Source organism: Oncorhynchus mykiss, chromosome 22 (assembly GCF_013265735.2).
Source record: "Oncorhynchus mykiss isolate Arlee chromosome 22, USDA_OmykA_1.1, whole genome shotgun sequence".
NCBI classification, from domain to species: domain Eukaryota; kingdom Metazoa; phylum Chordata; class Actinopteri; order Salmoniformes; family Salmonidae; genus Oncorhynchus; species Oncorhynchus mykiss.
In genome coordinates, this window is record NC_048586.1 from 10069373 (window position 1) to 10082149 (window position 12777).

At 43.1% G+C, this 12777-nt stretch overlaps 1 protein-coding gene across 6 annotated transcripts; it reads right to left on the reverse strand.

Annotated features, from left to right (window-relative positions):
• Positions 1 to 170: 170 nt before the first annotated feature.
• Positions 171 to 12427, reverse strand: slc35a5 (solute carrier family 35 member A5). 6 transcript variants are annotated; one of them, XM_036958711.1, is made up of 10 exons: positions 12318 to 12427; positions 10953 to 11127; positions 10771 to 10869; positions 10511 to 10644; positions 10362 to 10429; positions 9182 to 9370; positions 8761 to 8967; positions 8470 to 8597; positions 5777 to 6045; positions 171 to 1713 (listed from the first exon to the last, which is right to left on the reverse strand). In XM_036958711.1, exons 2-10 carry the CDS (start codon positions 11089 to 11091, stop codon positions 1645 to 1647), a joined length of 1302 nt encoding a protein of 433 aa, XP_036814606.1. In that variant the 5' UTR covers positions 11092 to 11127; positions 12318 to 12427; the 3' UTR covers positions 171 to 1644. The 6 variants fall into 6 exon arrangements, with proteins under 6 accessions (XP_036814606.1, XP_036814605.1, XP_036814604.1 ...); XM_036958710.1 differs by having other exon boundaries at positions 9107 to 9370; XM_036958709.1 differs by having other exon boundaries at positions 10362 to 10644.
• Positions 12428 to 12777: the final 350 nt, after the last annotated feature.

Below are 12777 nucleotides of genomic sequence, written 5' to 3' on the forward strand. Positions count from 1 at the left end.
TTTCTCGGAGTTAATACACATCTCAGTAATTTGTATTATTGTCTTGTCAGAGGTTCTTTACGCACAGTAACCATTTATTATACTACACCACCCCCTGTTGGTTCAATTCGAACATTACAACAGATCAACAGAATGGAAAAAATACAGTCAGTGAACTAGACAAAATATGGTATTTTTGGCAGTAGTTTTTAATGTTCATTTGATAATCTGTTGACTGTTTGAGAAATTGTAATTATGCACTGTCATGAATAGTAATATAAAGAACCAGGTGTAAATTGCCTTAAATGCATACAGCATAACAATTTTATGTTATGCATAACATAACTTCACAATAAGCTTTTTTGAATACATGATAGAAGTGTAAATTATATGGCACAATAAGCATGGACAGGAGAGGAGTAACACCGTTGAACACATGTAAACCACTAGAGAAGCCAATTCTTAATCAGTGAGTAATGTGAAACACAATCTTACATGTTTTACCGTCAGATTGGGTTTTCTGAACATAACATGGACTGAGACCAGAAGAAATCACATGGTCCGTGTGCTAGTACTGTATGGTCTTTGTGAGTACTTAATAACGTTAAGACAAACTGAGTAGTTGGCCATTAGAAAAACAAACTTACCTCCCAAACATCCAACAGCCTTGAGTAGATTTCTTAATAGCCACCAACATAATGCAAACAAATGTATAATAAAAACAGAGACATAATAAGATCATACTGGCAGATATCAACTTCTCAACATCTGACAGCTGTAATCCTTGCCACTGTGTCAATAACAGCAATTGCATTATTTTAAATACAACAACGTATACAAAATTGTATATTTAGCATTTCTTCCATTACAATATTATTTGTATATCATATTTCATACACAAACAAGCACATTTCTGAATAGATGCGGTAAAGAGGTCAATGGAACGCAGACCTTGGAGGAAAGAAGGATGCCGGATTGGCGCACATTCAACAAGTCTGATCTAACAAAGTGAATATTTGTGAACAAAGCCCACAATGTGGCTACTAAAATTGGATTTTGATATATTTGCCAGTTTTTGCAGAATAACATTTAAAAGTTGTTTATTTTCAGGCTTAGAAGAAGTGACTGCTAAATGCTAACTCCTGTTCGTATTAGCTGGTAGCATAGCTAGCATATAGAAATCGGTCATGGTAGTCAGTCGTTTTTACCTGCAATGCAGTTGATTGGTGTTGACATGAACATGTATTGGGATTGACATCCATACACGCATTATACTCAACATACCGTAGTGTGGAATACACATATAAACAATAGCCTAAATGTAGGATAATTTTGCTGGGGGGAAATGAAGAGACTCAGGATCTTTTCCCCCATGCGTTTCCATGGCATTTCCATGTTTGTGTCGAGTTCCATTGACCTCTTTACCGCATCTATGACGTACAATAAATTATGACAATCACAGTAGGCCAACAAAACCACAGGCCAAGCCGCTCTGATGTCATAATACATAGCATGTCCATTCTGATGTCACAGGCTGATGATGTCACAGGCCAGGTTATAGCAAAGTCATAATTCAGGACTGACAGTTTGTCCATTGTGATGTCACAGAGTCAGGCACACTGATGACATCACAGGGTTGAGCCATTGTGAAGTCATAATGGGAGGCTAGACAGACTCCTCCTCTGATTCACTGTCTGTGTTTGGCTTGGTCAGCCTCTCCAGCTCCTCCCCATCCTACACAAACACAAAGGAAGCATGGTGGAGATTAGAGAGGAATAACACCAGAAAGATGAACGTCTTTCGACACCCAGCATTTACCTGCTGGCTGTCGATGAACAACGGCGATTAAAAACCATGTAGAATCTAGGGAAGGGCATTTTATATTATTTCACTATTCAAATAATATCAGGATATTTTGGGGAATATCCAGATAATTATAATGACTCTCTTGATCAATTAGAATGAAGCAAATGCAGAGGTAAAACAACAGAAGGCGGTTTTTCTCCGTAGTTTTGGGTTCAAAGCAACAGTAAAAGAGACGATAGAACTGATTGTCTTACAAAAAGGTTCTGGTGAGTGTTTTGCATTGATCTGTGTCAGGTCTTCTGGAAACTCTTAGGGGCTCGCCAGTAATTGCTATTTCAAGTGGCGAAAAGTGGCAACGCACAGTTATAAAAACAATATTCAAAAGTTTATTTTATTAAGTATTTAAAATGTCATGGTATATCCTTGTAGGTAACAAGGATAATCTAATTTATAACAAAGCCTTTTCAATGTCAAAATAGGGCTACAATAAATAAATAAATAATGTAAATAAACACTCACTCAAGTAATCGAATGCTAACATATGTTCAGATATCCTGATATTCGATTAACTGTGCCCATCCTTAATAGAATCGACAGGAAATTAACGGCCAGAGGCAGTGTTCTGCAGTCAGAGGCGATAGGACGGCCACACACTGTTTTTAAGTACCCTAACCGTCCGTTGCTCTGGTGTGCTTCCCCTCTTATGGGGGATTCTCACAACACAGTCTATGTAATGCCACTATCTTTTCACATTTCTGACTGCGTTTACCTAATAGCCATTTCCACACTAAGGATTTGAGGAAGGTTTGCTGATCCTAGATTTATGTCTACAGGCAACTTCCACACAGAGCCTCCATAGACAGACAACCTCCTACTTATCATCATACTCTAACCAACCTAATTTAATACATCCATGTACCTACTGTAATGCAGTTACCCAGGGCTAAGGCTGTGGTGGGAATCTAAACTCTGTTCATTACACAGAATCACATTGGATTCCCCACAGTCTAAATCATTATTACACACAAATGAGAATCATGGTTGCCCTCAGTGTGCATGTGTGTTTGCCTGTGTCACACTGTATATGTGTGAGAGTGGGTTCTGTCTGTCTGTCTACACACTACCGGTCAAAAGTTGTAGAACACCTACCCATTCATGGGTTTTTCTTTATTTTTACTATTTTCTACATTGTAGAACAATAGTGAAGACATCAAAACTATGAATTAACCCATATGGAATCATGTAGTAAGCAAAAAAGTGTTAAAGAAATACAAATATATTTGAGATTCTTCAAAGTAGCCACCCTTTGCCTTGATGACAGCTTTGCACACTCTTGGCATTCTCTCAACCAGCTTCATGAGGTAGTCACCTGGAATGCATTTCAAATAACAGGTGTGCCTTGTTAAAAGTTAATTTGTGGAATTTCTTTCCTTCTTAATGCATTTGAGTCAATCAGTTGTGTTGTGACAAGGTAGAGGGGGTATACAGAAGACAGCCCTATTTGGTAAAATATCAAGTCCATACTATGGCAAGAACAACTCAAATAATCAAAGAGAAACGACAGTCCATCATTATTTTTAGACGTGAAGGTCAGTCATTACGGAACATTTCAAGAACTTTGAAAGTTTCTTCAAGTGCAGTTTTAAAAACCATCAAGCTATATACTGGAAAGGAAAGGAAGACCCAGAGTTACCTCTGCTGCAGTTCATTAGAGTTACCAGCCTCAGAAATTGCAGCCCAAATAAATGTTTCACAGAGCTCAAGTATTAGACACATCTCAACATTAACTGTTCAGAGGAGACTGTGTGAATCAGGCCTTCATGGTCGAATTGCTGCAAGGACACCACTACTAAAAGGACACCAATAAGAAGAAGAGACTTGCCTGGGCCAAGAAACGCGAGCAATAAACATTAGACTGGTGGAAATTTGTCCAAAAGCCATGTCTTTGTGAGACGCGGTGTGGGTGAACGGATTATCTCCGCATGTATATTTCCCACCATAAAGCATGGAGGAGGTGGTGTGATGGATGGTATGGGGGTGCTTTGCTGGTGACACTGTCAGTGATTTATTTATTTATTCAGAATTCAAGGCACACTTAACCAGCATGGCTACTGCAGCGATACGCCATCCCATCTTATTTGTGCTTTGTGGGACTATAATTTGTTTTTCAACAGGACAATGACCCAACACACCGCCAGGCTGTGTAAAGGCTGTTTTACCAAGAAGAAGAGTGATGGAGTGCTGTATCAGATGATCTGGCCTCCACAATCCCCTGACCTCAACCAAATTGAGATGGTTTGGGATGAGTCAGACTGCAGAGTGAAGGAAAAGCAGCCAACAAGTGCTCAGCATATGTGGGAACTCCAAGACTGTTGGAAAAGCATTCCAGGTGAAGCTGGTTGAGAGAATGCCAAGTGTGCCTATTTGAAGAATGTTGATTGATTTAACACTTTGTTTACTACATGATCCATATGTGATATTTCATAGTTTTGATTTCTACATTATAGAAATAGTGAAGACAACAGTCAAAATAAAGACAAACCCTTGAATGAGTGCATTAGGAAAGTATTCAGACCCCTTGACTTTTTCCACATTTTGATAGGTTACAGGCTTATTCTGAAATTGATTTTTTTTTTTAATCCTCATCAATCCACACACAAAACCCCGTAATGACAAAGTAAAAACAGTTTTTTTTAAATTCCTTATTCACATAAGTATTTAGACCCTCAAGATTGAGCTCAGGTGCATCCCGTTTCCATTGATCATCCTTGAGATGTTTCTACAACTTGGAGTCCACTTGTGGTAAATTCAATTGATTGGACATGATTTGGAAAGGCACACACCTGTCTATATAAAGTCCTACAGTTGAGAGTGCATGTCAGAGGCAAAAACCAAGCCATGAGGTCGAAGGAATTGTCCGTAGAGCTTTGAGACAGGATTGTGTCGAGGCACAGATCTGGGGAAGGGTACCAAAAAAATGTCTGCAGCATTGAAGGTCCCCAAGAACACAGTGGCCTCCATCATTCTTTAATGGAAGTTTGGAACCACCAAGACTCTTCCTAGAGCTGGCCGCCCGGTCAAACTGAGTAATCAGGGGAGAGGAGCCTTGGTCAGGGAGGTGACCGAGAACCCGATGGTCATTCTGACAGAGCTCCAGAGTTCCTCTGTGGAGATGGGAGAACCTTACAGAAGGACAACCCTCTCTGCAGCACTCCACCAATCAGGCCTTTATGGTAGAGTGGCCAGACGGAAGCGAATCCTCAGTAAAAGACACATGACAGCCAGCTTGGAGTTTGCCAAAAGGCACCTAAAGGACTCTTTAGCCATGAGAAACAAGATTATCTGGTCTGATGAAACCAAGATTGAACTGAATGCCAAGTGTCACGTCTGGAGAAAACCTGGCACCATCCCTACGGTGAATCATGGTGGTGGCAGCATCATACTGTGGGGATGTTTTTCAGCGGCAGGGACTGAGAGACTAGTCAAGATCGAGGGAAAGATGAATGGAGCAAAGTACAGAGAGAACCTTGATGAAAATGTGATCCAGAGTGCTCAGGACCTCAGACTGGGGTGAAGGTTCACCTTCCAACAGGACAATGACCCTAAGCACACAGCCAAGACAACGCAGGAGTGGCTTCGGGACAAGTCTCTGAACGTCCTTGAGTGGCCCAGCCAGAGCACGGACTTGAACCCGATCAAATATCTCTGGAGAGATCTGAAAATAGCTGTGCAGCGACGCTCCCCATCCAACCTGACAGAGATTGAGAGGATCTGCAGAGAAGAATGGGAGAAACTCCCCAAATTCAGCCTTGAGGCTGTAATTGCTGTCAAAGGTGCTTCAACAAAGTACTGATTATATGGTCTGAATTCTTATGTAAATACCATATCAGTGTTTTTAATACATTTGCAAATATGTCTAAAAACCTGTTTTTGCTTTGTCATTTTGGGGTAGTGTGTGTAGATTGATGAAGGGAAAAAAAGGGGTCCTCACCCCTCGCGACCTCTGCAGCACCTCTCCGTTAATGACGCGCAGCTTCTCACGCTGCAGGGCATACTCAGGGTCTTTGGGCCGGCTGGCGTTGTAGACAAAGATGGCGAGCAGCACCACTGGCGCCTGCAGGAAGAAGTCCAGCGAGGGGTGGAAGTCAAAGAGGAAGAGGGACAGGGCCGTGACCAGGACTGTAGTGATCTGGCCTGTCAGCACGTGGAACATGTTGTCTCTGAACTTCAGGATGAACGCCACCGACAGGCCCAGGGCAGCTTGGGATAAAACATTTGATATATTAATAATGTACATACTGATAATGATGGATCAATAATAATGCATTGATAATTTTCACCTTTATTTAACCAGGTAGGCTAATTGAGAACAAGTTCTCATTTACAACTGCGACCTGGCCAAGATAAAGCATAGCAGTGTGAACAGACAACAACACAGAGTTACACATGGAGTAAACAATAAACAAGTCAATAACACAGTAGAAAAAAAGAAAAAAAAGAGTCTATATACATTGTGTGCAAAAGGTATGAGGAGGTAGGAGAATAATTACAATTTAGCAGATTAACACTGTAGTGATAAATGATCAGATGGTCATGTGCAGGTAGAGATACTGGTGTGCAAAAGAGCAGAAAAGTAAATAAATAAAAACTGTATGGGGATGAGGGATGAGGTAGGTAAATTGGGAGGGCTATATACCGATGGACTATGTACAGCTGCAGCGATCAGTTAGCTGCTCAGATAGCAGATGTTTAAAGTTGGTGAGGGAGATAAAAGTCTCCAATTTCAGCGATTTTTGCAATTCGTTCCAGTCACAGGCAGCAGAGAACTGGAAGGAAAGGCGGCCAAATGAGGTGTTGGCTTTAGGGATGATCAGTGAGATGCACCTGCTGGAGCGCGTGCTACGGGTGGGTGTTGCCATCGTGACCAATGAAATGAGATAAGGCGGAGCTTTACCTAGCATGGACTTGTAGATTACCTGGAGCCAGTGGGTCTGGCGACGAATATGTAGCGAGGACCAGCCGACTAGAGCATACAGGTCGCAGTGGTGGGTGGTATAAGGTGCTTTAGTAACAAAATGGATGGCACTGTGATAAACTGCATCCAGTTTGCTGAGTAGAGTATTGGAAGCTATTTTGTAGATGACATCGCCGAAGTCGAGGATCGGTAGGATAGTCAGTTTTACTAGGGTAAGTTTGGCGGCGTGAGTGAAGGAGGCTTTGTTGTGGAATAAAAAGCCAACTCTAGATTTGATTTTAGATTGGAGATGTTTGATATGAGTCTGGAAGGAGAGTTTACAGTCTAGCCAGACACCTAAGTACTTATAGATGTCCACATATTCTAAGCTCGGAACCATCCAGGGTGGTGATGCTAGTCAGGCGTGCGGGTGCAGGCAGCGAACGGTTGAAAAGCATGCATTTGGTTTTACTAGCGTTTAAGAGCAGTTGGAGGCCACGGAAGGAGTGTTGTATGGCATTGAAGCTTGTTTGGAGGTTAGATAGCAGTGTCCAAGGAAGGGCCAGAAGTATATAGAATGGTGTCGTCTGCGTAGAGGTGGATCAGCGAATCGCCCGCAGCAAGAGCAACATCATTGATATATGCAGAGAAAAGAGTCTGCCCGAGAATTGAACCCTGTGGCACCCCCATAAAAGACTGCCAGAGGACCGGACAACATGCCCTCCGACTTGACACACTGAACTCGGTCTGCAAAGTAGTTGGTGAACCAGGCAAGGCAGTCATTAGAAAAACCGAGGCTACTGAGTCTGCCGATAAGAATATGGTGATTGACAAAGTCGAAAGCCTTGGCCAGGTCGATGAAGACGGCTGCACAGTACTGTCTTTTATCGATGGTGGTTATGATATCGTTTAGTACCTTGAGCGTGGCTGAGGTGCACCCGTGACCGGCTCGGAAACCAGATTGCACAGCGGAGAAGGTACGGTGGGATTCGAGATGGTCAGTGATCTGTTTGTTGACTAGGCTTTCGAAGACCTTAGATAGGCAGGGCAGGATGGATATAGGTCTGTAACAGTTTGGGTCCAGGGTGTCTCCCCCTTTGAAGAGGGGGATGACTGCGGCAGCTTTCCAATCCTTGGGGATCTCAGACGATATGAAAGAGAGGTTGAACAGGCTGGTAATAGGGGTTGCGACAATGGCGGCAGATAGTTTCAGAAATAGAGGGTCCAGATTGTCAAGACCAGCTGATTTGTACGGGTCCAGGTTTTGCAGCTCTTTCAGAACATCTGGATTTGGGGAGAGGAGAAGCTGCAAATTTGCTTTCCTGACTGACTGCGTGTATTGGTTCCTGACTTCCCTGAACAGTTGCATATCGCGGGGACTATTCGATGCTAATGCAGTCCGCCAATAATCAACCTCAGGATGAACGCCACTGACAGGCCCAGGGAAGCTACTGATACATTTCGTAATGTATTAATAATAATGTTTATATTGATAATAATGCATTCCTAATAAATTCTGCCTTAGGATGAATGCCACAGACAGACCCTAGCTGTCAGGAATAACGGATCAATATATTAGTAATGAATAGTGAATCAATAATAATGCATATACCATATGCACAGTACATACTGTACCTATTCATGCTAATGAATGAACCAGTCCTTTACATTGTATGGGGTTAATTCAACAACAGTAGCTCCAGTGTGTACGTGTGTCCTGTGTGTCCTACCAGTGACCAGCACCAGTCCCAGTGAGTAGACGTTGTGACCGTAAAGGAGGCCACAACGGACGGTTAGACCCCTCGCCTCGCCCCCTAGACCCAGAGTCAGACCGTTGAACAGCATGCCAAACATGTACCTGCAACCACATACATAGATTTTTAGACAGATGGGGTGTGGGTGTTTGTGTGTAGTTCGGTGGTTATTGGGATGTTTGAAAGCTGTGTGAATATGTGCGTGTGAGTCATATGTCTGCATTCATGCATGAGTGTATGTGTGCCAACATTCACATGAGTTCTTACAGTTTGCTGTTCTGGATGAAGATGCTCTCTTGGAGCTGGTCTCCCTCTTTGAGGATCTTCTCATTGTAGATGTTGGCCATGGAGGAGATAAAACACTGGAGCACCAGGAGGATGTGACCCATGCCCAGAGAGCGCAGGGTCCCCATCAGCCTCCCCCGCCACGCCTCAGCCTGTCCCGGCAGCACTGAGCTCCATGTGCTGGAGTTACTGGGAGGGAGGGAGGGAGGGAGGGAGGGAGGGAGGGAGGGAGGGGAGACAGCAGGAACACTTACTTAGACTGACTTATTGACAGGGAAAGGAGACTTGTGGTGTCATGCAGGATGTGTGAAGATGTCCTAATACAGACACTGTACAGAGGAGTGCTGAATTCCACATTGACTGCCTCCCTTCCTCCTTCCCTCCCATCCATCGCTCTGACAACCTGTCGTTCCTTCGTTGCTCCTCTAGCTGTGTGTAGAGCAGGCAGCTGTTGGTGGGTGGGGAGAGGGGGCTGGGGTGGAGGCCCGGCATCGCTATGGCCCGTTGGCTGCCTCCCGACCCCGTCGTCAAGGAGACAATGGACAGGAAGAGGATGACCAGGGAGGCCCACTGCACCCAGGACAGGTGTCTCCTAGGGGAGAGGAGGGGAATAGCAGCGGTCAGAGATGAGCCCTTCGACATAGGCTGACCCTAAATCAGTTTATGATTTTTCCTCAATAATGGTTAAAGCTGTGATTGTTTTTGTTAATGAAACGGAAGAGAGGTGCATCCAGTATTGTGGTAAAAAAATAAAAAATAAATGTTGTTTGAAATAACTTTTGTTGTTGTAATATCGCAAACGGTGGTGTCAGTTTCACAAAGTACAGATTCCAGCTTTAAAAAGGACCAGTGCAGTCAAAAACATGATTTTCCTGTAATACTGTGAAAATGACGATAATGCCCTTTAAGTGTAATTTTTTAAATGAACTAGTCAAGTCAGTTAAAAACAAATTCTTATTAACAATGACGGCCTACCCCGTCCAAACCTTAACCTGGACGACACTGGGCCAATTGTGCGCCGCCCTATGGGACTCCCAATAACGGCTAGTTGTGATACAGCCTGGAATCGAAACAGGGTCTGTAGTGATGCCTTTAGCGCTGAGATGCAGTGCCTTAGACCGCTGCACCACTCGGTAGCGCCACTAAGATCTGTTTGAAAAGCGCCTGAAATTTCAGCCAGTTGTGGTGGGATGTAGTTTTGAACTGTCTAGTGACATCACCAGGTGGTAAATTAGTTAATAGACCAATAACAAAGAGTACCAAACCTCTCTGCCAATAACAGCTAGGTTTCCCCTCACCACTCCCAGACAGTCCTAGTTAAATTGCTCCTTGCTAAGAAGCTATTTTTGTTTCTTTTTGACCATTTTAATAGAAAACAATCACAGTAAGGTACTTAATTGTTACCCAGAAATGATTTGATATTGAGCTAAAAACAGATGCATTGGTTAGGGTTGTGTCAGGGTAAGCTGATCCTAGATCGGTAGTTAGGGGGAAACTTTTACCTCGAGTGCCACTATCAGCTATGTAAACAAACATATAGGTCCAGTACAGAACACTATGTCCAGAACAAAACTGTGACTTACTTCAGCACAACTCTGAACAGGATAGCTGTGGTCAGGATAACAACATTGGAGAACAACACTGCCATGGCCTGTGGGGGAAAGGAATCAGAGACAACCGAGGCTTTAACATTAGCATTTAAAACACTGCAGTGTGTTATTATTAAACTCACAGGCTGTAGGTAGGTCATGACGTAGAAGATGATGAGGTTATCCAGAAAGTAAAGGAAGGCGGGGACGGACCACTTCATGAAACTCAGGAAGGCAGAGCCCGAGGAGCAGCCCAGCTCTCGACATGAACGACCCTCTGGAATACATACACTTTAATCTCCCTTCTCTCAGGTACATTCTTGCTCAACAACAACAACTCTAAACATTCTGAATTATGACATTGGACAAGATGGCACCCTCTCCCTCAGTGCCCATCTCTTACCTCTGACCATGACTCTCAGAGACATGCCAAGACAGAAGAGCAGCTTGAGCCCCTCTGCCAGCAGGTTGACAGACGCAGGGAGGAAGTCATACTTGTTCTCTATAGGTCAAAGAAGAGAAAAAAACTGTTACATAAGACCATCGATTCAAACTGAAGTCCATGAATGATAATGTAGTACTAACGTGTGTTGGCAGAGAACTTGAGCAGCAGGATGCGAGAGGTGCCCAGGGTGACGAAGCCCAAGCCCAGGGCCAGAGTGTATGCGGAGGAGCGGGAGCACAGCCTGGGACACAGTCTGGAGCACAGCCGGCAGCACGCCATGGTGTGGGCTCACACACACGCAGGGCTCCTGGCTCACTGAAACACACACAACAAAACCACTGTGAGCTGGTATATGAATGCAGGCCAAGAGCCGACATGTAGGCAGAGCACTCAGAGGAGGGAAAATAAGAAGGGAAAAAAACAGTAAGAACAGAGAAATCAAAGACAACAACAGTAAGCTAAGCCTTCAGTGTCCGCAGCACACACCCCAGTTCTGAGAGAAACTGTTCACAGCCTAATCCACCCTACTCGAACCCTGCTAGTTTCACATCACTCTACATACAGTTGACTACAACAGTACAATTAGGCCCAGATAGTAGCCACATTTAACTCCTTCCACTTCCACTCTCCCTCTACTAACACAACATCCCAAACAGGTCAAACTATTCTGCTCCTCTCTAAAAGCCACAGGACATGACCTAGGCTATATACAGTAACTAGTTTTGTCCTTAAAGTAGCCACGGTTATCACCTCTTCGCGGAATCTTCCTGTTTGTCAAGCTGATTAGAAGCATGTGAGAGCCAGACAGGGCCAAACACAAGAGACACACACAGAGGGTTTTCTTCCAGAGTATAGTTACACAGTTCAACTGCAGTTATTATTACATTAGCTGAAATGGTTGCTAAAGTCATGTTTACCAAAACAAACAAATGAACAAAAGGTCACATTGTGGCTATTTTAAATTATGAATAGAGGTCATGCTACATTTTCATTAAAACACCCTGTTATAGGACAAGTTGTATATGAAGACTAATGTATGCATGGCATGTTTGCATATAGCCAAATGCAATGGCAATATGTAATGGCAATAGGCTTACTGTACTTTAGGACAACATGTTAAATGCAGGCAGTACTATTCTAGCTAATGCAGGTGCATGGGCAAGTCATCAAACGCCTATCACAAACTAAAAGGGATAGTTAGCTAGCCTAGTCATACATACAAGTCATACATTTATCAAGCTGTATTTTGATTCACATAATTTCTATTGTGGTGACAGTTTAACTAGATACGTTAGTTAGTTAGTTAGCTTCCTCCAGCTGCTTGATTGCTTGGTGGTGTCTCAAGAATGTAAACAACGCATACAGCACTGTCGAGCACTGCCACTGTGTCACTCCCTCGAAAATGTCCACAAAAACTAACGTTTCTCTATGAAGAGTAGGCTACGAAATCCTGCTGTTAAAATTCAACCAAAAGCAAGTTTGTACTTAGCTACTAGAAATCGTACATTTTCTACAGCTTTCTGTCTACACATTGTAGACAGTCAAACTGCCACGGGTTTGCTTCCTGGTAGCCTTGGACGCGCGCAAGCGCAATGGGTATGAAACGGGGATTGGCTACGTCATGTTTTAACGTGTTTAGAAGATGCGCGATTCAGAAATCACTCGCCATGTCCTGGCTGCTAAAATTTTAATAGTTCACCTATTTTTAGTTTATGTGACAAAACAAGCAAGTATAGTGTAGAGAATCATTGTATAATCCAAACCGATGTGAAATATATTTTCCGTAACCAAAAATATTGTATTTTCAGTTGTTTAACGCTGGTGTACAAAAACAAAAGTTAAATACGCAAAACCGAAGTTTAAAAACGGGAGGGATAGAAATAGCGCACATAGAACAGATCTACCGCTTTTAGTACTTGCTTTCAACGATAATGACAAATCTATAACTACATTTATGTGAATTTT